The sequence below is a fragment of the Xenopus laevis genome, chromosome 1S (assembly GCF_017654675.1).
Source record: "Xenopus laevis strain J_2021 chromosome 1S, Xenopus_laevis_v10.1, whole genome shotgun sequence".
Lineage (NCBI taxonomy): Eukaryota > Metazoa > Chordata > Amphibia > Anura > Pipidae > Xenopus > Xenopus laevis.
The window spans coordinates 55867762-55894019 of record NC_054372.1 but is presented as its reverse complement, the minus strand read 5'-3'; the positions used below and the strand labels follow the sequence as shown (position 1 = coordinate 55894019).

Here is a 26258-nt window from a genome sequence, read left to right as displayed (position 1 = left end):
AGGTTGAATCACTGTTGATGTCTGGGAAATCCATCAAGCTTTGGTTTCAGTCATATAAGACTCTAACTTTTGAATTTTTTTTTTCGGCAGAGGTCCTATGAACACATGGCAAAGCTCCGAATCTCAAGGGAAGCACCAGCAGACTGCAACTGCCCAGCAGGTAACTGTCATCAGATGGCTTTCATATCAGTTGTCCATAGCTGCTTGCATAGTCATTGTGATGAGATCAAGCTAAAGTCTTTCCCCATTGGCTACAGGGTTAGTTTTCTATCCAGTTCTTATAACTAATACTTACCATAATGGTGCACATTAGAGTAAAAATCTGACTGATCTTATATATATTTATAAGAATAAAATCACTGCAATGTATTTATATTTGAGGCTTGTGATGTGCAGAATGCTAAGGTCGTCAATCAATAACCTTCAAGAGACCAACAATTTTTGAACTATCTTCAGGCTAACATATATAGCCATGAGCAAGTTCAGTTTAATTTCAACCTTAGGTGATAATGACCGGACTGGTTGCATGCACTGGTTGTACTGCAGAATAATGATACACTGATCTGGCTTTACACAGTGACATTGTGCAGAAAGTATTAATGAATGACCGTCCAGGGTCCTTGTGTAAAATGAAAGGCTATGTTTAGAGCAGGAATTCGGTGGCTCTGTTTCTCTATGTGCATGTGGCAGCGGGACTAACTTGTGACAAACGCTGCCTGCTTGACAGAGTGCTGGCCTCAAGGAATGAAACAGCCTGTGACAGTTGGTGCTCTGTACAATACCCCTGGCAGAGCGCTCTCATGCTGTCTTGCTTGGAAACATAATCCATTATATTAGCTGGAATGGATTAGTATAACCGCAGCTTGGTAGGTTTAGACTTATTGATGGCCAGCTCTGCGATCTGAGACCTGCTCACAAACACAGCTTTATCAAACTCGTTGCTTACTTTCTATTTTCAAGGATTATATTCCGCCTGGGTCACCATCCTATGGTTCATTATTTAGAGCCTTATACAGTATTTCAAATTACAGATTCAACATGCACTATGGTGACTATAGTCTTTTTTCCCCCAATTGTCTCATTTGTAGTACATAAAATTGAAATCCACAAATTGTCATATCTAGGTGTTCTATGGTTTTCTCATTACCAGGGATCTAGCTGCAGATGCTAGTCCTAGAGCTCTGTATTACCTACGTGCATGAAAGGAAAAGTGCATTGCTGCTCTGCTGCCACTAGAGTATAACATTACATCATTATACAGAACTGTTCAGAAGACGCAGATTTTGCCTGTAAGATAATCTTATAAAGTTCATACTGTATTTTACCATTGCTGTTGTCATTGCCTTTCAAACGTTAGTTTATCTAAAGGGAACATAGAGTTAAATGCCTTCAGTTTTCTTATATAGTCATCCATTCCAGCCTGATTTGTAACATTTTTAGTATAAATGTTTTTTTGAAAGAAATATTAAAGATTCAGATTACAGATGCTTCAACAAAAACCAAAGTTATATCATGAGTTATTAAGCATCAAACTTCAGTATGTTTTGCTCTATACAATTTGCTTCAAAGCTAGGGCAATGCTGATAAGGTGATAAAGTCTACTTCTTACTCTATTACCATTGTGTTGCCCAATTTTACCTTCTTAGTTGACCCTATTTTTCCCCCATAGAGACAAGTACATGTAGATATTGCTTGACTTCTGCAAATATCTTTGCAGAGGAGTGCTGCTGTCCATCCTCATTTTAGTAATACTTACTTATCCTAGAACCCCCTTTACAACAGGTAAATATATATCCAGGTATGGGACCTGTTATACAGAATGATCAGGACCTGGGGGTTTTCCGGATATCGGATCTTTCTGTAATTTGGATCTTCATACCTTAAATCTACTAGAAAATCATGTAAACATTAAATAAACTCAATAGGCTGGTTCTGCTTCCAATAAGGATTAATTATATCTTAGTTTGGATCAATTAGAAGGTACTGATTATTATAGAGAAAAAATTAAATAATTTTTAAAGATTTGGATTATTTGATTATAATGGCGTCTATAGGAGACAGCCTTTCCGTAATTCTGAACTGTCTGGATAACGGGTTTCCGGATAGCGGATCCCATATTTCTTATTATCCTTGATGATTCTACTATATCCATGATGCTAGTACTCTATCAGTTATAGTTGAAAGGATGTATTTCTGTGGGAAAAGAATTTGAGATTTCTATATCTAGCATACATTGCTTTTTTTGCACAGATACTGTTTTTATTACTTTAAAATGTATTTGTTGTTTATGAGTTGAAAGAGAAAACTGTTGCGGAATATTTACATAACTGATCATATCTGCCAGTATTGGTGCAATAACTATAGCCACCAATCAGCATTTGGATTTGGTCTGTCAGCTAAAGTAATAGGACTCACATTTCTGGTTGCTATAGTTTACTATACTACAGTTAATTTGTCCAGTGTTGGTTAATTAGGCTGTTTTTAACTTATGTGCCATGATATGACCAGTATGGGATTTGGCTGGCCCAGATAAATACACTTTTGAACAATTGAGCACATACTGCAGAAAGAACAGGGGCAAATTATGTAACAAACTACTGTGAAATACTTTTTACCACTTTTAAGTTAGCTTTACATTTGGCTGCTTTTTCAACTTTAATAATCAGCAAATAGTTCATTGATTTTTATGGAATCCCAGTATCATATATTGAACAATTCCTATTTCCTAAAGTTGCTTACCCATAGTATGTCTCCCACCCTGCCATCTCTAATTGATGCTCAGTGACAAGTTGTATCATATATTGTTCTGCAATCCAAGGTTTGCCCTGCTACCATCAGCTGTTATTCAGATATTTGTGGTATATACAAATTCATTTCTGTGTCTTCAGAGTCTATTGATTTGACAGATCAGTGTTTATGGATCTCAAGTGAACAGCAAAACAATTGCTATTTTGATAGTCCAGCAAACAGTGGAGATACAGCAAATGGTTCAACCTCTAACAATCTCTAACACTGTGCTATTATAAGAACTCTTTTTGTTGTTGTGTAACACAAATAACACAAGACACAAGCTGAAGAGCAATAGACAATAAATGTTCATTTTTACATAACAATTCTGCTGTAACAAATTGACTTTTATGTTCTTTCAATTTTTTGTACATAAAAAATGTATAAACGTAGTTGTCTATTATCCTTTTGTTATTCTATTATACGTGTTTGCTATAAATCCATTTTGATAGAATTTTCTTTTACTGCTATATAAATAATGATCACAATTAGCAATGTAAATATAATCAAGTGACAGAACTGGTAGAACAAGCTAGCCTATTAGACTGTAGAAGTTCAAATATAATAGTTTATTTTCCAAGGGATGTTGTCAGGGTCGGACTGGGCTGGAGGGGCACAGAGAAAAAACCTGGTGGGCCCCCGGCTCTTGTGGGCCCGCACCCACATGTGAAAAGCGTTTTGTGCGCGTGCACAACCACAGTGCCGCGCACATGCAAGCAGATCTGCCACCCATGCCGGCACTGCAGGGGAGTCTGGAGGGGGCCCTGGGGCAGCAGCTCCGGTGGGCCCCGGGCCCCCAGTCTGACCCTGGGTATTGTGGCCCCTTTATTGACCCTTCTTGGAAGGGGGATGGAGGAGAGCTTGCTAGCCCGAGCAGCAATGCTAAAGTAAATAACAGCTCAAGGGGACTGGTAGCTAGAGGCAGCAGTGGTGATTAAAGGGTGGACAAATTTGCAAGTGTTTATGTGCCTAGACTGATGGGGCGCTGGGCCAGGTAGTATTTTCCTAGATCGATCTAGCCCACTGAGGGTTGCCCCCCCCATTGCCAAAACTGTAGCTCAACAAAATAAAATGTATATGGTTGGTCTGAGAGTGATTAGTGACTTGTTAATCAATTACTTGATTAACTATTAAATTACTGGCAGAGAGGGACCCAGAAATTGAGTGATTTTCTCCCCTCCCAGTGTGAAAGCAGGTCTGAAACTGTGAAACTAATTGCGTGACATTTGACAGATCTATTTCCTGATTTCCTGAACACCAGGAAACTGCCCAGTAAGCGTGACCTACCCAATTATCAGATCTAAAGAACACTCAACCACTTTTGGAAGCCGTAGAACATTTCTCCCAGTCTCAAGTTTTTATTCTATAGAAGCAACCCAATATCCCATAAGTAGCTGTTCTAAATATGTATAACATTATTTCCAAATAGCTTGAATATGTCTTTAAGATAAATGGATACGTAATTTAGATTATTATATAGTAAACGATTAACACGTATTCACTTATTATTGCACCAGTACTTTCTATTTACAAATATCGTTTGAAGCTCCCTTTTTATACTTTACCATAAACTGAGAGTGGATATTTGAATTTAAACACGAGTGAAAGCCATACTTTTTGCTTAGACAGAAGCTGTATCCATACATAGTACCAGTTACACAATTATCAATTATTATTGCATATACAAATTCCCTTTAAGTCTCCATAGTCTCTCAGTGGCACCAACTCTTTATTTTGACAACTAATATTTGTAACCAATACAAACAAATCTTTTTTTTTTTTTTTTTTTAATTCTCACTGATATTCTGCTATTCTTTAGCTATTCTAGCAAAGGAGTTTTGATTTTAATTCAAACCCTAAAAAGATTTACAATTTTAACTTGAAGCTGGTAACTTGAGGTCATGATACACTAGTCAAAAAATGGAGCACCAAAGAGATCAAAGGCCGTTTAAAAAGTGAAGTTTATTCCATCATCATCAAAAATATTGCATGTCTCTATGCACGCTTGACGCGTTTCGTGGCCACCTGCCACTTCCTCAGAAGTTAGCTTAATGATGATGGAATAAACTTCACATTTTAAACAGCCTTCGATCTCTTTGGTGCTCCATTTTTTGACTATTGTATCTGCTACGTGTCACTGCTGGGATCGCTGTGGATGTGATGCACATGAGATGGTTTTTGTGAACGGTAAGTGCTCCCACAACTACTTTTGTTGAAGGTATATCAACTAGAGGTCATGTCAGTAACGGCTAAAGAAACTCAAGCATGTCTAAAGTATTTTTTTGTGTGTTTTAAAATGCTTGTTTAAGTATTACCATTCTGGCACTTATAGGCACTGGCACTTATATGGAAATAAGGCTCATTTCTAATTCTCGTTAAAGAATAATATTTTGTTTTTTTCTGCTGAAATTCAGTTGACATAGCTGAACTTTGAATCAGTTTTTTCTTTCATTATCCACTTGACAACATAAAGTGGCAAATGTGACTGGAAATGCTAAAGCCCTTGATTGGTCTCCTGTGTATGTGATCACGCATATCTTATCCCACACGTTCTGAGCACACATGGGCATCATGTCAAGAATGCTGAGCTCCAGCCAGATACTTTGGTCTTTGTGATGTTAGCACTGGGATTGATGGTGCTATATGAAACATTATCCTTATAGGATAACAGCTACTATAGAAAAAAGGAGCATGTTGAAGGAAACTTCTTTAAAATATATTTCTTATTCCTGTAAGACCTTAACAATAAAAAAAATAATATGTATGTACACAAAAATTTGAATGGTATATATAAAAAAATCAATAATTTGACATTAGATCATAAGTAGGGTAATATTTACTAAAAGATGATAATATTGAAAATAAATCATCTGGGAGATTTGTGGCTACTTTATGACTGTAAACAATTTCTTAATTAGCCTAGTAAATGTGTAATGTAAATATCTACAGGGTCAGTTTTTCATTTGATTAAATCATATGTCAAGTATCAGATCATGTAGAGCCTTGAGGAACAAAAATGCAGGGCAGAATCTCAAAGGAAAAGTACTAAGGCAATGAAAAGCCTTGAGGGTTAGGAACAAAGGTTGCACAGAGCCTATAGGTCAGGTACCAAAGTGGTGCAGAGACTAGTGGGCCAGGTACCAAATCATTGTAGAGTCTTAAGGGTGAATCACAAAGGTTGCACACAGAATACAGTTTTAGGTTCCAAAGCAGTGCAGAGCCTACGGGGCAAGGTACCAAATCATTGCAGAGCCTTGAGGGGCAGAAACAAAGGCTACACAGAGACTAAAGTTTCAAGGACCAAAGCAGAGCAAGGACTAGCGGGTCAGGTATCCAAGCATCAAGGTACCATAGCTGTTCAGTCCCTTGAGGGCCAAGAACAAAAGCAATTAAGAAGATCTGATTCTAAGACATTTAGAAAATTGAGCAAAAAAAAATTCAGATTTATTCTTTTGGCAGGACTCTCTGTCCTAGCATACTACTTGCCAGAATGAGCATGGTAGCAAATCTTAAGGACCTATTTATAATGCTGTGTAAAATGTGGAGTAAAACATTACTGGTGATGTTGTTCATAGCAACCAATCAGATCTTGGCTTTATTTCCTAACTGTTTAAATCTAATTGCTGATTGGTTGCTCTGAGCAGCATCACAGATAATATTACACTCCACTTTTTACACAGCATGATAAATAGCACCCCTCGCGTGCTCTTTACTTCTTTGACTCCTTTCATAACATGGCTTGGCTCACCACCAGAGAACCTGTGAGCATCACGTACCTAAATATCTAAATATCCCAGAATGTATTCATCAAATCTCCTTGCATTAAGGATCAGACCATATGCAAAGAATAAATCATATGTGGAGTATTACTAACACAGCACAGTCATATTATACTATAAAGCTCACTGACAAAAGAATTAGGGACCATTTTAAAGCAGGTAATTTACCATGTGTTTGTTGACTGAAAGGATGAAGGAAAGTAAGATGCTATTTAGTAAAAATTGGGGGTCATGGTTTGGACATGTCTGATTTAGGTCTGATCTGGGCCATTCTAGTGCTGGCCCAGAAGGCAAGACATTAGTTATATGCACAAAACATGGAGGCACACTGTTAAAGTGGGTAAGTACAGGTGAAAGCAACACTTATTTAGCACATACTATGAGGACACTGATTTCTTTAAGCCTTCACTGCATGAACTAGAGTTCCCCTGACTGTCTCTGGCCTCACTCAAGTGCTTCCTAATAGGAAACTATGGGAGAGAAGACATCACCCCTAGAAATAGGAAGTATACATGCAAGGGAACTGTTCAGAGACAGTTGTTTACTAGATGCATATACAATGGACAATTTTTTTATACATATTGCACATGGTGTACCTGCAAAGACTCAATCAGACTGAATCTTGTTAACTGGAAAGGGCCAGAATGTCCGTACAGAGCATAGGAGCTTAAACATTTCTTTTCTAGGTAAGCCATTATCTGTAAGCTATAGAAATGAAAATTAATGGCATACATATTGGCAAATGTTCTAATAGTCGCTGGCACTAAGGATGTTCAGCTGTAGTGTGACTTTGCACGCATTTTCTCTGCAATTATTACAGTTATCGAGGGTGAAACCTGTTGTCAGAGTCCTGAAACTCAAGCTGCCAATGATCCATTTAATCAAAGCATGGGTCTGCGGAATAGCTCTGCAACGTTTCATAAAGCTCAGATCAATAAATTCTGGTATACTGAAAGTGACAGGAGAAGAATTTAGCTCCCACTGGTGCCTTTTTGCTGCTGGAGAATTGTTTGACAAATATTTTTCAGAAGATATACTCAACGTTAAAAGCTTCCAAGAATAAAACATCAGATCTCCCACACATAGTTTTATACTTTTCTGCTACAGTATAAAAGGCATAGAGAATACAGTTGACATTCTGCCACATAGTGATATTTACAATAAGCAGTATAGTGGAAATGAGGTGAGCAAGACTGCATTGCACTCGAAACCTTGAATATAGTGGGCTTATATGTGTTTTACATTGAATTTTATGTATTACTAAACAGGAAGATGTTCCATCACTGTTTTGGGATTCTATGTGATGATATAGTCAACTACATCAAAGCCAAGGCATATATCTATTTACTAACTCTACTCCAGAAAATAGTTGGAAAGCAAAGGCATGAGTGCCAGTTTTAAGGAAGGGTAGAGAAAGCATCAGAGGGGTCCCTTTGGGTGGTGCAGAGGGAGCAAAGGAGCAACCATTGGTACAAGTACAAAGGACCTATATACTGTCTACCAATTGTCAGAGCTTTTTAATATATTCTTGAGAGATGTCCAACCTGTGACCCTTCAGCAGTTTTTGAACTACAACTTCCAGCATCCAGCATCAAACTTTGTCAGGGGTATGCTGGACAATGTCATTATCTCCAGTTTGTTGTTCAGGCAATCACAGAATGCTTATATCATTCATGTTATCTGTGAGGGGTTGTACCAGCATTCATATTTAATCCACACTTACAAAAGTTGATTTTTATAGAACTACAGGAATCCTACAGTATTTTATCTTCTTCAGTGCTGAAGCTTTGCCTACTTTATACTGATTGATGCCTAATTTTTCACCTAACAATTGTATCAATCTCATTTTAAAATCAGTGAAAAAAATTTGGAAAAAAACCCCATTCATTAGTGGGAACTAGCCATTGGGGGCTGTTCTTAGCCTGCAGTGGTTTTAAGTTTGTCAATCAAACTAGGGACCCATGGAATGGTTGAGATTTGGCTGAATCCAGGAACTTTTTAAAGGAAGGGTCCAAATATAAGGGTACACCCTAAGGATAGTAATGACATACCTGATAACCCAGTTCAGACTTACCTGACATACCTGTTACCCCAGTGCAGAAAACTGCAAATGGCTCGGGGTACTTCCAAGCAAGCGATCCTCTTCCAGCAGTTCAGCTTTTATCCTCCTTTTATCCATACAATAACAGGTGTGTTTATTTTCTCACTAAATTTTCAAGGTGAGTGAACCCTGTAATGTTTAGAAGGAGGACCTTTGAAGTTCCCTGATTCATAACTATGAAGAAAAACAGCCCTTTTCCTTTACATCAAATCACAACTGTGGGCAGCTGTGTTCCATGTGCACCTTTCTGACGAAACACACTTGTTTCTTGATTTTATCCAGCTTTATTCGCTGTGATGTTCTCCCTTTCATTGAGAAGGAAAGTAGACCTAAAGGAGTTAATTAAGATGCATTCATAAAATGCTGGAGTTTATCAACTTTGCAATTCAAGAGAGAGACAATAAGAGCTGGCTATTACTGAACTTATATGTAACCTGTGTTTTTCACACATTTTTTCCTAATATGGTAAAACTACAGCAAAAAACAAAGGCGGTTTTTCAGACTCCTTAATGAGCCATAAATTGTTGTGTTGAGATTAAGGTTGGCCTACAAAACAGAGATACAGTGTATCATGGGAAGAGCTAAAATGCCAGAAAAGCAGGAAACCCAGAAATGTATAAATTTGGCCTAATACAAAAGATGCAAATATTAAACCAATCTGAACCCTGAATTGCCTAATTCAAACACAAAGTGAATTTTTGAAAAAGAGAAATGTGTCACCTACAGTTGCTGACATTACATAAACAGGGTAACATAATAAAAGCTTGCCCAGGTCTAGTAACCCATAGTAACCAATCAGGCGATTGTTTTTAAACAGCTGACCAGTCAAGGCAACCTACTGATTGGCTGCTAGGGGTTACTAAATCAGTAACAGCTTTGCTCCTTTTATTACATTTAGGAGGTATAGTAATAAATGGTCTTAAATCTACTACTTGTCGAGCAACCCATAGCAATCATCCAGCAGGTTGCCTTTACCAGTCATAAGCATGTGACTGGTTTATATGGGTTATTAGACCAGGGCACACAAAGAAAACATCTGATTGGTTTTTTGGATTGGTAAATGTGGGCAAAAATTAAGACTTTTTATTACATTACCCCATTAGTATTGTATTTTAGTTAAATACGAAATATTTGGCCAAAGCCAAAACTCGCAGAAAATGGTTTCTACTAAACCTCGGATTTTATGCATACTTCATGCTATCAAATGTGTACTTATAAACAGACATTGGAGTGCTGTAGTGTAGTGTAATTACTGTGCTTCAGTAATGGCCATTAGTATACACACAATTCTTTGTGAGCTAAAAAACCCCATTAAATTAACTATTAAAGGAGAAGGTAAGCTACGGAGGCATTTTACTGCCAATAGATTAGCTGCAACAGTGCAAGCTAGAATGCTATATTTATTCTGTAGAATGTTTTACCATACCTGAGTAAAATGCTCTAGAAACTCTCTGTTTGTTTAAGTTAGGAGCTGCAGTATTAATGTGGTGTTACATCACTTCCTGCCTGAGTCTCTACCTGCTCTGGGCTCAGATTACAGTAGAGAAGGGAGGGGGGAGGGGAAGAGGAGCAAACTGAGCATGCTCTTGCCCAGGGCAATAAGGTTTAAGCTGAAGGCAGGAAGTCTGATACAGAAGCCCATGTGTACACAATAGAAGGAAAGAAATGCAGTGTTTCTTTTGACAGGGGACTCAGAGGAACATTACTTTGGGGGTTTACTGGTATATTTAGATTGGCCTTTCTGATAAGGCTTACTTAGTTTTAACCTTTCCTTCTCCTTTAAATGCCCACGTACAAGACAATAGTATCATGCAGAATTCCTTTGCCGTGTGTGAGAAATGGAAGGCATACAGTATATAGATTTTCCCACGCCACCACTTTCAGAGCAAGTTTCCAAATCCATTTGTTGGGATAGCAAAGTGCCTTGGGAAGTGTGACTTGATGCTGCACATGTTACCAGCGGAGAGGAGCTGTTACATTTGTTAAACTGCCTTTCACCCCTCTCATCTGTGAAATGTTAATCACCAGATGCAGTTCTGTAATCTGCTAATAATAGACTTTACATGGCGGCTAATGAGCCCACAAGAATGCTCTCTTTGGGAATATTTGCTGCTTTGTTAAAGAACACTTGTTTGAGACGGGTGGTAGATATTCCCTCAAATCATCCTTTTTTCCTGCATCCCAGTATATTCTTTCATTGACAACACAGTACTGTTCTCTTAACTGGGTTACAGGAAGGCACAGAAGGTTACTTGCAAAGCTATGTTGCATTGTGTTCGGACACACTAATCTTTTTGTTGGCTTACGATTGGTCACTTCAGTCAAACCCCAGGAAACGTTAATGAAATAGTGGCCTGAGAAGGACTTTTTGTTGTAGGAAGTGCCCAGTTCAAAGTCTATTAAAGGTTTGAAGAGAAGCAAAGTGGACTTAGATGAAGAACTCTTAGGAGGTCCTTATAAGGTCAAATGGTCAATCAGCTCTCTCATCACTTGAGATCATACGAGACAGAGAATCCTACAGCTTTCCCTCTGTGGGTTGGCAATGTTGCAACATGATGGGAACACACTTCTATTCACAGACTCAGCAGGAGAGGCTTTTACATTTTGCTAGTCTTACTTTCACGGTGTGTGTTGGTGGGAGGCTGAGACTGCCCTTTGTGAATTGCTTTAGGTTTTTAATAAAACATCAGCCTTTGTCAAAGATGCTATTGTGACCCAGCATTTCCCTTCCTCCCTAATCTAATTGAGCCATCCAGATGCCGTCCAAACAAGATGCAGACCTAGTAATTGCAAACTGCCAGTACTTAATATTACAGCCAGTTCTTGGCTAAAGTTATGAACATTCTGTCAAAATAAATTCATGCAGGGTATCAGTAGTATACCACTGCTTATATAGAGGAGATGTATCGGAATGTATTGAAGTGATAAAAGTATATTTAACTGTTATAGTTACCAAGCAATCGATTGTTTTAGGTTGGGAGGATTTCAACTAAATTGATTACTAGTACCGAAAGCCTTCGTTTAGGTGCACTATGTAAAAAGTTGCATAGATGTTGCAGAACTAAAACCTCCAAAATTCTTTCAGCAGCTTAGCAGATGTGTGTCTTGTGTATGTACTTTTTCAAAAGCTCAAGTGCATTTTTCAAGGACTAAACAAAAACAAAACAAAAAAATGAATACATAGGTAGCAGCTATGTCCATCTTTCCAGTATATCTGGTTGCTGCTGTTTGATCACATATCATTGTCATCTTGAGCTGCTTGGATGTCTCAATATGCTGTACAGGTATGGTATCTGTTATCAGGAAATCCATTATCCAGAAAGCTCCAAATTACGGAATGGTTGTCTCCCACAGACTCCATTATAATCAAATAATCCAAATTTTTAAAAATGATTCCGTTTCTCAGTACTTGATCCAAACTAAGATATAATTAATCCTTATTGGAAGCAGAAACAGCGTTTTGGGTTTATTTAATGTTTACATGATTTTCTAATAGACTGAAGGTATGAAAATCCAAATTACAGAAGGATCCGTTATCTGGAAAACCCCAAATCCCAATCATTCTGGATAACAGGTCCTATAGCTGTACTGTACTGTCAAATCAGACACAATGCTGCATACTGTAGTTGTGACCAGCTAAATTTGTTAGAATTGTTATATTTAATTGCATGCATTTGCAGAAAGACAGCCAGCACACAGCATACTGTGGAACACACAAATGGGCAGTAGTGGAGGTTAAAAGAGGTTACAGTATGGATAGATGTAGACTCATATGGGGTAATGTAATAATAAGCACAGCATTGGCAATATTTGCATCCATTGGTTGCATTAGGTTATTTGAACTAGAAAAAAGTTGGACCTATTTTTAGATTACTCCCATTAAGTCAGTTTAGTCAATGATTGCAAACCTAAGTGAATTAATAGCATTGTAACAGTGCAGAAGCTCAAAACATATTGGAAATGCAACAAAACCTCAATTTTGTATCCTCTGATTTTAGATTTGACCTAATTTTACATATATTATGCATAATACATTTCCCTGATTTTAGTATTTCCTGGGATTTTGCACCATTTTTCTCTAGTCTTCTGAAAAATGTAAAATGGAGGTTGTATTGTACTACTCTTGCAGAGATATATGTTAACCCTGAATATATACATAGCATCAGGTAAGACCTGCATTCAAGATTTTACTAAAGGTATACAAGGGTAATTAAAGCAATATATATATATATATATATATATATATATATATATATATATATATATATATATATATATATATATATATATATATATATATATATATATATATTACAATAAACTAATCACGTGATGAACTTGGTACTACACAGAAAATGGTTCCATTCCATTATGTTCCATCCTTTGTAGATGTTTTTAATTTCATATGGTAAATGGTAGATTTCTCATTTCTAACCTCTGAATAAATGTTTTCAGTAATTTACGAGATGATATCCAGTGATGACTTGTTGGTAGGAAATTCAATCTGTCGCCCAGGCTGAGACTTCATTATTAGTCCATTTTTGCTAATAAATCAGCACAAACGCAGACTTCAGTCCTAATGGTTTGCAACACATTATTGTGTTTCACTATTCATTTTGTGGTAGCTTGGCTTTAACAATGGGATGCAATGTATCCCTACTATAGTACAATGAGAAACTTCAGTTTAAAACCAACAAGAGCTAGGGGCTCACTTCCTTGTGGGGAAGGATACAAAGTGCAGAAAACATGTACTAACCATCATGTTTTTCACATTTTGTCACTGGCCCTGTTTTGAGCACCAACATCAGCATCAGCAAGAATAACATCAGTACAGAGCTAAATATTGGCAAATTGGTTAATCCACTCTTTAAAATGAACTGGTATTGCAGAAACACAGCTCCCATCGTGCCATCTGTGGTGGAGTCAAACTTCAACAAGACCTTTTTATTATACAGTATCTCCCTTGGCTTGTGGCAAAATGCAATGAAGAGTCATATTTACCATATTCTCTGTTAAATTTGTGATAAAGCAGCTCAATGGCTTCCTAGAATTCACATTGGGATAATCTTAGTTATGGCATTTAACTGGTAGCAGGAGGATAAATGGTCTTTAACATCAGCCACAGGTTGTCCATAGCTGGAGCAGCTTGTGGTTCTCTTTAGTTCTGTTTAAGACACTGTTATTTATTCTTGTGCATGTAAACAGTGCTCACCATTTGTTTTATACTTCAGTGTGGGTGGCAGTACAGATGGACAAGAGATTTGTAAGGGCTCCACCAAGGTGATGGTGTGGAAACTGCCACTCATAACCCCAAGGTCAGGTAGTTACTTTCCAAAATCAACATGTGCTTGACCTTTCTCACATAGTCCTAAATTCAACCAAGAATTTTGATTTTCAACACCCTAAGTGATGATTTCTGGTTGAGTTGGATGTTAAAGAATTTGTTTAGCTTAAAGCATTTCACAGTTCAGCTCCAGCAGTAGTTGATGTTTGCCTCCTAGTGGTTTCAGTCATCCGTTTACTAAAGTGCGATGGACGACTGTAATAACTTGTGCCAGAGAAAACTCCAGATTTACTTAAGTGTGAGCATGTCTGGGATTGTGGATTTTCTGATGCGCATATATATTATTGCTTATTTTTAATCTGCACCATGTTAGCTGTTAGGATTCACTAAATATTAGCACTAGAATTGCTACCAGGTTGCTGCCACCTGGAGTGTAGTGTTATGTGTACAAAATGGCAGAAATTCTGTAGTGAGTAAGATATTGGTGAATGCATTTATAATAATTATCATGTGAAAATAAAGAATTATTACGTCCTTGGCCATAATTAAATGTAAAAATACATTTATAAATTGCTAATAAATACAATTCATTTGTTTGGTTATTTGCAGTGCCACCAAACAAGCCAGATTTATAGCCGATAGTGTAGTTGCCCTAAATGAGTGTCAAGAAACCTCACAAGAAATAATGCTGAAATAAACTTTTGCATTGTACTTTAGTTCAAGTCAGGATTTGTGAATTTTGTCACAAGAATAGTATTGCCATTAATTGCTGATGAGTTGTAGACAATATTAACAGGTTTTAGTAAACAGGCACTTCTGTTATCACCTAGCTGGGGTGGGGCACTTGCTATTCACAACTATCAAAAGGTACCGCTGCTAGGAAATATAAGAGAAATCATGAGATTTGCTAATTTATTTTTTAATGGGGTAATAATGCAGCAGTTTTTCAGCAGTTAGTTAATTTAAAAACATTTGAATTTGCATTTATTTTTCTTTTTAGTGAATTAATTAATAAACTTGTAGTCATTTTGTAATAAAGCATCAGTTATTCTGAAAATGATTTACTTGTTTTTATAAAAAGGTTTTCTCTGGTGGCCCAAATGACAGCTATTTACATCATTAAACTAATAATACTATGCCATTGTATCAATTACAACATGTCTTTCTTCATCTGCATTATAATTGCTGTCATACTTTTATCACTTGTTTAACATGAAAATCAAATAAAATATTTTCAAAATAAATACATCACTAAACTGTTGTACAAGTCACTCTAGGCTGGAAGATACTCCCAATATATTTGTCTAGAAAGATATGTTGAACTGAATTATTTCTGACAGTTTAACACAATCTGCAGTAGATAATAATACCCTTTTGCAATATTTATTACTTAAATCTGTGTATGGTGTTAATGAATAAGTCTACAGTCTAAGAAAATGTAAAAATTATTTTTATTTAGTCTGAATTTAAATTCAGTTTTAGTTACAGTATCAAGATCGCCAAATGAGCAGATCTTTCTGCAATATGACAACCTTGAGGTCCCTGGGCCAACAATCGGATCATAATTGTCCCCAATGCAGATCAACACAAAGATGCAGCCCACGATCTGACAAAAATCAATACTGACAATCGATACCTGGTTGATTTTTTTGCGACCGGTGATTTGTTAGGCTGCTCTGTTGGCTGGCACCATACACAAACCAATAAGCTGCAAATACAAGAGTCCTCTGCACTCAATCCATTATCAATATATTTAAGACAGAGACATTTTGTGCATACTGCTACTAAAAAATGCCTTACCCTTTAAACAAAACAGGTATTGTTTGCCCATATATTGCAATATATTTAAGCTGGCCAACTACGTCAAAGTCATCCCATATCTGGCCAGTCCTATGCTCAATTTTATCTGATTCATTAAGAATTCTATTGCTTCATTATACATTTTACAAAGGGACTCAGTTTTACCTGCAACTTACTAGCTGCTTTCAAAGTAAAACTCCCAAACTTGGCTGCCCTTTTATTAGACACCAGTGGGATCACCTGACTATATACAGTATATATATATATATATATATATACAAACACAGTGTTTGATGATAGCTTTTCTATAAAGTTCCAAGTGCACGTGCAATTTAGCCCATGAACAGCAGACAAAGACAGCCTTTGTCACTTATAAATAGTTTTCCCACATGTAGCTGTTTTGTGGATATTTGTGAGAATGCAAGTGCTGGGGCCATTCAAGTGAGTTTTAGTGCTGTTCACACTAGCTACATAGAAACCTTTTGCACATCATCACCAGGATTTTATTTTATTTTTTACAGCTTGAAGCTGTAAGAGCCTCTTAATGCATTTAACATGGTAAAGGATACCAGGCATTGCAGGTTTATTGAAGACAACGCCATGTTTAGCTTCTGGGGAGATGATGTTTTATTGCTTACCAAGATGGTAAATCACATACAAACCCAAACTGTATATCATGTTTCCCTCTACCCTTGGTGTGTTCTTACGTTTGAAAAGCTCAACTTCTGCTTTTTCCTGCTGTTAACGAGTTGTGAATATATACTGTATATATATGTTATAATCAAATGGAACCTAAGCCTGTGTGCTGAGTGTTTACCAGATGGAGAGAAGGTAGAAAGGTCCAACAGGAACCAGATCATTTGTAATTGTAGACACAAAGGGGTCCCGATAAGGGAGTATGGTGGTTCTGACAAATATTTTGAGGATGCGTAGCAGATGTACATATACTCAATAGATCATTAGCCATTATACATGGATTTTTAGTGACTGGTTTACTGTAATTCTCTACTACTGTCAGTGTGATCCTCATACTTCATGTAGTCCTTTGATGTATTTTCAGTGTCCTACCAAAACAGAACCTGTAGTTTCAGGAAAAAGCAAATAACACGTATTCAGAAGTTAATGGATATAACAGAAATGCATCTGAATATAATAGTTCCAAGGCTGCACAATATTTTGCAGCTCCTTACAGAGTAGTAATTGTTACTCTATATTCAAGAAATGATTTGTTGATTACTTTTCTGGTAGACCAGCAATTTACGCAATGCTTCCTGTTAGGGAGAATCCCTAGTATAGCTAATAAGTGGGTGCTAGTGGTAACAGCTATCTATTTTAGGTCTCTTGAAAACACAGACAGGGGCCATGGATTTTGACACCCAAGGCAAGGGTGACACCTGCCCTCTCCTATAGTCCCACCATATGGGTGAGTGACAAGGAGCTGGTCCAATAATGAGTTACTCAAATAGTGTTCTACTGTGCATGACAAGGGGACTCCTAAATTAACCCTTCGCCTTCAGCCAACCCATTGAACCCCATTGTTACATACCATAATGAAACACAGGAGCCAAAAATGGTGAAAATGGCCACAGCATTAATTCACATTTTATCAAAAAATAGGACCTTGCCAGCCTTACCCAAAGGCAATATTCAAAGCCAGAATTCCATAAGGGATCGCTACTATGCTCTGCCGCTCTTCACTTGAGATCAGCACCAAGTCATTATATCCACCACTGAGTATTAGGCTGCCTCTATCTACAGAGAGGATGGTCCCAAACTCTGCTACAAGCAGGAGCTGCATCTTCCACCATGAGAGAAGTTCAGCAGCCCTGCTGTCGGTCTGGAATCTGCAGTGTGTCGATGATAGGAAATCCAAGCAGGCTGTCACCTAGCACAAGCAGTAGTAGCGTCTGTATCAATCAACCCACTGTGCAGTCACAGGAGAGAACCTCCTTTCTCCCTCTTCTAAATGTACCTGTGCAGTACTCTGGCAAGGTCCTGCAGCTGCTGTGATAAATAAAAACTTAAAATATATTATCATATGTCCACTGTTTTAAACAAGAGGAAGGCAAAAACACCCAGCCTGAAGCCACTGCAAATTATGCCTCAATAGGGAAAAAATTCCTTCCTGACATTTCACAAAATATGCAAAAAAGGGGAGAGTGGGTGGGATGTTTCTACCTGCTCAGAAGATAAGGAAGTGAACTGCTTCACCTGACATCACATCCCTGTCTTTCTCAGCTCCCCTGGCTTTTCCCTGTCTTAACTCATTCCTTCTCACCCAATCACAGCTACATCTGATTCTGCCAATCTTTAAATATAAACCAGTATAATTTGGCTGCTGGTCATTCACATCCTTTGTCAGCCCCTGCATTTATAGCTCCGGGCTTTCCTTTCTATACTAAATATAAATTGTAGAATTCCAACCTCTGATTTAGGGCAGGAGTTTAATATTTGTTCTGTACTTCATGGGGGGGAGCTTAGAAATCTGTATGAGTAATGCATGTTTTTGTTTTTGTGAAAACCTTTGCATACCAAAGAAAGGAACAGACTATAAGTAAATGGAACATTTGTAAATCTATTAAATGGATGCATTACAATTCTCTTATCTACAGTCCTGGCTCATTCCATTGTTTAAGTTGCTCGTTAACATTATTGCAGTATTTTGCATTTGTTCTGTGTTTTTTTTATAGTTAAGTAGCGCTTAGTATTGTGTGTTAGCACCTATTGCTCTGTTATTCCTTAGAGACAGTGTTAACACATTACAGTAGGCCTAATGTGCTGGGAAAATGAATTAGGGTTTGTTGATCTTTTCATAGGATCTAAGTAACTAGTGAATTGATTTTAAATAAACACACAGTGCTCCAGTAGTATATATACAGCTAATTATTGGCAAACCGCAGCCATCTGCCTGAAAACATTCTCTTTTTGATTAACAGCATTTACACTCCCAGATGAATGCCAAATTATATTAGATTGTACACAGATTCAATTGCAGTTGTATATAAAGGACTATTAACTCCAATGCATGTTTTGAAATGTGTGTGTAAATTATAGCTATGGGTGGTGTTGTTTATAGGGTCCACATGACAAATAACATGACTTTACATGATCCTCAATACTCAAGCTTAGTTTATTATACGTTACTGTAAATAACAACCCCTAAACATACAAATTATTAACCACCTATAATGACATTCTTAAACCAATATACAGGTATGGGACCTGTTCTGCAGAATGCTAGGGGCCTCGGGTTTTACGTCTAACAGATCTTTTTGTAATTTGGATCTTCATACCTTAAGTCTACTAGAAAATAATTTAAACATTAAATAAACCAGATAGGCTGTTTTTGCTTCCATTAAGGATTAATTATATCCTAGCTGGGATCAAGTACACGGTACTGCTTTATCATTACAGAGAAAAAGGAAATCATTTTTAAAAATGTGGATTATTTGGATAAAACAGAGTCTATCCGTAATTCGAAGCTTTCTGGATAACGGGTTTCTGGATAACGGATCCCATACCTGTATAAATGAATACATAAACCATTGCTGGCTGCAAATAACCACATATAGGGGCAGATTTATTAAGGGTCATTTTTTTTCAAAACTGTCAAATTCAACTAGGGAATTATCCAAACTCGATTCCAGTTTTTAAAAAAATTAGAATTCATAGATACTCTGGCTCTTTTAGAATTCAACTATTCACCACCTTAAACCTCCCAAATACCTGTATAATGCAATGGGAGAGTTCCAGTGACAAATGTGGAGATGTTCATAGCCTTCCTGACAACTCTCGAATAGAGTTTGGTCAAATTCAAATCGAATTTGGTTTTTTGGTCAGTAAAATGCGTCCAAATTTGACATATTCATTTCTTTGAATAAATTATCCCCCAAACGAATTTCAAGTAACATCGAATTCATGAAAGTTAAAAAAAAACTCACATGAATTTGAAATTCAATCTTGATAAATGTGCCTCATAGTGTAACAACCTGACTTAATTTTCAAAACTGAGGCTAGTTCCCAACACACCCACATACTGTGGCACCTAACCGGGACCTAGTCCCCCAAGGCCTATATCTCACACTTGAACTTCCCCCTTCCATTTCTTTCTCCCTTTTCTGCTGCCCATAGTGCAGCCCACCATGCCCTCTTATTGCTGCGACAACTCAACCATGGCTGTCCCCTCCATCGCTTTGTTCCCTGTGGCCCCTGGGTGGGAGGGGGATAACTGTCTCCACCTTCCAGGTAAAATGCCTTCTTTTTAATCCCACCTTATTATATATATATATATATATATATATTAGGTGAGTTTTACTTTCAAATTTGCCTGAAGCATTCTAAGATAATGCAGAACTGCTCTTGTTTTTTGGAGAGGAGGGTGACTTTTAAATTACTATTTCTTTCTTCTTTCTTTTCTACAGTTTGACCCTAGCAAGTGGTTTAGGAGTGGACATAAAAATAAGTCCACAACTGCAACAATCGTTATATTATGTTTCTTCATATCATTCTAATACAGCAATTTATTTATAAAGAGTTAGCGACAAGATTGTATCCTTGGGGGGTCGGGGAATAAAGATGCAGATAACAGAGACAATTGAACATTGGTACCAGTAGACCCTACTCACACGAGTTTATAATCTAGGGTAGGATTGCACACCTTGTGATCTTCTAAAGGTTTTTCCAGCTCCCTACAGACTTCTAAAGTAATGCAAAATGACTGGCATAATAGCAAGTAAACTGTTTGATATTATAGGGTTTTCTGCAGTATTTCAATATTATTGTCTAATGACTGAATGCCATTGTACTATTCTGAAATGGCAGAAATATCCAGCGGTTTCATGAAAATGGAAATCTGTTGTGCAGTTTTCAGCAGGTCTAATTATTTGTGAAACAAACACAAGAGAAAGATTAATATGATTAACATTTTTAAATGGCAAAACTAACGAACAGCCTCCACTGTGAATGTGCATGTGTTATAAGTAGCATGTAATTAAATATTTAGCATGTATATTCATACTGATTTCTATAGATTCTTGTACATACCAGTTTTAAAACGGTTTGTTTACTGTCAGAGACATTGTGAAAACAAGCTAAATATCTTGTGTTATCTCCATTTAAATCTGTAAAACTGTTGAGTGAGGTTTTGGTTTACTTTGGTTTTTATTATTTCTTTCCCTTTTATTTTATATGTATCTGTTTTCCTTTGGAATCTTTGATTTTAAGCATATGCACTTATTTGTTCAATTCCTTGATATGACATGCAGCAATGTATATTCTTCTTCTATGTTTATCTTGACATACTTAAAGGGATACTGTCATGGGAAAAAATGAATCAGTTAATAGTGCTGCTCCAGCCGAATTCTGCACTGAAATCCATTTCTCAAAAGAGCAAACAGATTTTTTTATATTCAATTTTGAAATCTGACATGGGGCTAGACAAATTGTCAATTTCCAGCTGCCCCAAGTAATGTGACTTGTGCTCTGATAAACTTCAATCACTCTTTACTGCTGTACTGCAAGTTGGAGTGATATCACCCCCTCCCTTTTTCCCCCAGCAGCCAAACAAAAGAACAATGGGAAGGTAACCAGATAACAGCTCCCTGGCACAAGATAACAGCTGCCTGGTAGATATAAGAACAACACTCAATAGTAAAAACCCATGTCTCACTGAGACACATTCAGTTACATTGAGAAGGAAAAACAGCAGCCTGCCAAAAAGCATTTCTCTCCTAAAGTGCAGGCAGAAGTCACATGACCAGGGGCAGCTGGGAAATTGACAAAATGTCTAGCCCCATGTCAGATTTCAAAATTGACATTATACACCAATGAAGTTGAAAAAATGCTATCCTAATAATAATGGGAAATGCTGGAGATGCAACATAATGGAGGGGAACCATACTCATATATGGTTAACCTGTCCGGTTATTCAGGCATTTTGGAAAGGTGTTCTTCAGATTATAAATGAAGTCAAACAGCAAGAAATCAAAATAGATATGTCCTATACAATCCTGTTAAATTTGAATTCTGATAGGAGTTCAACTTTAAAAGACCCACTCACTCTCCATCTAATCCAGGCAGCAAAAGCTTTAATCCCAATAAGGTGGAAATCAACGGATCCCCCAAGTTGTAAAGAGTGGTTATCCAAAGTAGAGGAAATTAGACAAATGGAAGAAATTACTGGTTTAATTCATAACCAAAGTGAGAAGTATTGGGAAATCTGGCTTCCTTGGGTAGATTACATGAAGGAAATAAATTAAATATATATTCGGAATTCTTTTTATAAGAATTGTGGTGATTGTAAATATAGATAAAATATATGAACTTCTAGCAGATGTCAGTTACGAGCGAAGAAATGAATGATTATTTATTTAAAATATTTGTACACAATATGGAATGGAACCATATATCACCCTCTCCCCCCCTGTTTTCCTTTCTGTACATCCTTTTCCCCCATCCCCCTTTTGTATATTTTTTTGTGTATATATTTAAAATGGAAAAATAAAGAATTGATAAAAAAAGATATTTCAAAATTGAATATAAAAAAATCTGTTTGCTCTTTTGAGAAATGGATTTCAGTGCAGAATTCTGCTGGAGCAGCACTATTAACTGATTCATTTTGAAAAATTTTTTTTTCCCATGACAGTATCCCTTTAATATGTGAATCATAATCTGCTGTGTTTTTGAAAAGCCAATACAAATGTTGACAAAGAAAATATCTTGTGTTTTTGCCAGGATTCCGCAAATCAACAAACCCCCATGTTGTAAGGGGAACAAGTTTCTCTATTGTGTGCTATTTATCTAACGCAAAGGTGCACATTTATCAAGGGTCGAATTTAGAGGGACTGTACATGTTACATTTTGAAATTTACATTTTTTTAAACTCAAATCAAATTTGGACTATTCTCTAGTCGAATTACACTAAAATAAACTCAAAATTCGAATTTAAAAATTCAAATTTTCAATTCGACCCTTGATAAATCTGCCCCAAAATGTTAACTTTTTTCAGAGCAAGCGTCTGTTCAAAGACAGGTAGGCACAAGTTCTATACAGGCATTAGGAACAGGATGTTTACAGTTTGTAAGTGTTAAAAACACATAAATGTTTTTTCATCCAGTTGTCCTTATAAAAGTAAACCAGGCTTATATACATTTGGGGATAATTTTCAAACTGTTTTGTGCTCAAGTTCCTTTGCAGAAATATAATGTCTTTGGACACCCTTATTTCATAACAAAGTGACAGATAACCATTGTGTTAACAGTTACTAGAGGATGTCAGCTCTGGTTCACAGCCAGTGTACTTGCAGGGAGATGGCATTGGGGATTTTATATATAAATAGTTCTACATATCACACAGACCACAGGAAGTCTGATCTTTATGCACCTGTAGTCCTATTTTACATGACCCTTCATGTCTTTTGTAGTCAAATGAGATCCTAGCATTTGACTGCTCTGGATGCCTAAAACCAAAGCTTGAAAGATTTGAAATATTGATAAATAAACATGACTATATTGTATTTTTTATTAAATATTTAACACTACAGGTTTCCAGAATTTACAGGTATTTTTATTTTATGCCTGTTTATACAGGCATAAAATAAAAATACCTGTAAATTCTGGAAACCTTTATGCAGGTAAATATAAATTATGACTTACGGTACCTAGTTGTCACATATAGCTGAAGAATCTTTAAAGTGCTGTATTCTTTAAAATTCATATATTCTTCAGACATATATTTGTTGATATTCTAAGGTTTATATGTTTTAGCAAAATCTTAAGCTATTTCCAAACCTTTTATCATGTTGGCACACCTAAGAACTCAGTATAAGGGCTTCAAGGTCATGGTGACAGGAGGTACTTTTCTCATGTTCTCCCGCTACTTAAAGATTTTTTTTTTCAAGAAGTCATCTTAAAACGAACAAAAATCACTCAAGAATCATTGTGTAGAACTACATGTGTAATATACTCAGCTTCCTTATATGTTCATTGATTTTTAAGCCATTCTTGTTGAACCACAATACAAAAGCATCATCAAAAGCACACATAGTTACAGAACTGTATTTTCATATAAAGGGGAATAATCCTTTTTGGTGCAGAGACCTTGAAATGCAGCTCTGCTGGGTAATGCATCATGGCTTACTTGACACCAATGACATTGGCATATAATTTGTGTTGGGCACTAGAATAATGCAGTTATTTTGTGCTATGGCAGTGACTGATGAAAAGTGGGACAAATAAAAAACAATAGTAAAAAAGAGATTGGTTGCTGATTGATGAATGGCTTTTCGATTTCACTCTGCCTGAAGGCTTCCATGCCATGTAATCGTAAATTGCAAAAACAACTTATACTGAACTACCTAAAAAAATCAAAATGAAGTTCTGCAAGCTGTACTGTGTCTGGGGGCAAAGATCAGCTTTCTATAGAGACTTGTAAATAATGTATCAGTAAATCTATCTGTCATGTGTTTTTGACTTTTGTTTGAGATATATATATATATATATATATATATATATATATATATATTTATTTATATATTTATATATATATATATATATATATATATATATATATATATATATATATATAATAAACCTCATTGTTGGATTAAAAAAAGGCAACAGTCCTATCATCCAAAATTTAATACATGACCTTCACTCTATTTAACAGAGTTAAACATAGATGGACTGTAGAACATTGTTATTCTATGCTAGGAAAATAATTGTATTGCATTGGGCAAAACCTACTTCTCCTACTGTTTCTCAATGGGTTAGTTTAGTTAATAAAATGTTACCACTCATAAAACTTACCTATGAGGCTAAAGGGGTACCAGATACATTTGTTAAGATTTGAAGTTTGTGGGCTGATATTTATCCAATATTATAGTATTGCTATATTATTTTCGTAGAACTTTTTTTATGTTTTTTCCACTTTTGGTTATTAGTTCAGGTTAAATACTTTTGTGTTGAGATTCCTTATTTCAGGACTACATTTATGCAAAGACAGACGGAAAAAAAATTAAATCTGCTAGGAGAACCTTAAGAGATGCAGATCACAGGACGTTTTGTTTCACAAACCTATAATTTCTGAATCTTTTCTCACTAGGACATTTACAGTTGGGGAAAAGTCTGCACCAGTGAAAATGTATAATTATTTCATATATCCACCCACGGTCTCTGTCAGTTTGCTGGTTTCACTGCTTTTCAAGGGATATGCTAGTCTGGGTCTTCTGCCTTTATTGTCATCCTGGCTGTGTTTAAATGCCTGCGGTTAAGTCTACTGGAAGAGACAAAAGATGGCTTGTGAACACTGACATTATTAAAATACAATGGATTTACTGGATTTGTATTGTAACAATCATAAATGGAAAATCTGGCATACCTGGCTTATCAGAAAGGCCATAGAAACAACATAAACATATCTAGAAGCCATTTATAAAGAAATCCTATTTTTGGCAAAATTATTGAATCCTTTCCCCCCTGCAGTTGAGCAACTATCCCTTCAGAACCATGTTTTTTAAACTTTGGGGCCTTCCCACATGGAGGAGCTTGGAGCAATGGCAGGGAGGTTGAGGGGCTCAGCCTGTAGGTCAGCGAGGATGACAATTAGGGAAAATGATTTTCTAGACATGATTACCAGCTTGAAGGTCAGTTAGGGTGATATTTGGGATGAATATATATTTACTATCCTAGGAACTATGGCAGAAATACTGATACACCAATACTTTGCTATTTACAGGATGTTCTATTTCCTGAGCCAAGGTGGGCCCTGACCAAAGGCTAGACCTCCAAGTGGTTCTTATAATTGAAAAAGTTTTTGAGAAACCAGCCACAAGTGGCAGAAGTAAACAGAAAGTAGCAGGCATAAACTGGTAATAAGAAAGCATTGTCATAATCCAGGCTTTATTAATTACTAAGAAATCAGGATTTGTTTTGTGGCTGTAGCACTTGGAATAGTTCTAAAGCAACCAGCACTTTTGTGCATTATTCCAAATATTGTGTGCATGTCAAGGGGCAAAATGGCAGACACACAAAGAGTATGAATAATGAAGCAGACAGGGACAAGTGCTGTCATGACGGATTTTGCAACAAGTACATTTTAGACCTAACTGCTGACAAATGTATGCTATGCACAGTCAAATGGGCCTCTCTATTCACAGAAGTTTATTGGGGTACATTTTTTGTCATTTGAACTTTAAAAAAAAGTTTTATGAAATAAAATGTAAAAAAATGAAAAATTGTTTTTTTTTTGCTCATGAAGGTAAACAGTGCTATATTTGCATTCATAATTTATTCTGCAGCTATTGTTAATTAGTATTATTATTCTTTATATACCACCAACATATTATATAACACTTTACATTTACATCATTTGTATCAGCTCAGAATATATATATATATCTTCGTATAGGCGGCACTCCACTTCTAGAGCTTGCCTCAGGTGCAATGTAAAAGGATTGAATAGTAAAAAATGACCAGCAACACGAGATATCTTGTGAAAGTAAAGAAAATGG

General features: G+C 36.5%; 1 protein-coding gene across 7 annotated transcripts in view; it reads left to right on the top strand.

Annotated features, from left to right (window-relative positions):
* LOC108706699 (collagen alpha-1(XXV) chain) overlaps positions 1-26258 on the top strand; it is a 265983-nt gene that overhangs the window by 3914 nt on the left and 235811 nt on the right. For all 7 annotated transcript variants that reach the window (XM_018243341.2, XM_018243342.2, XM_018243344.2 and 4 more), the window contains exon 2: positions 91-160. In XM_018243341.2, the coding sequence (XP_018098830.1) occupies positions 91-160 (70 nt within the window). The remainder of the gene's footprint in view (positions 1-90; positions 161-26258) is intronic.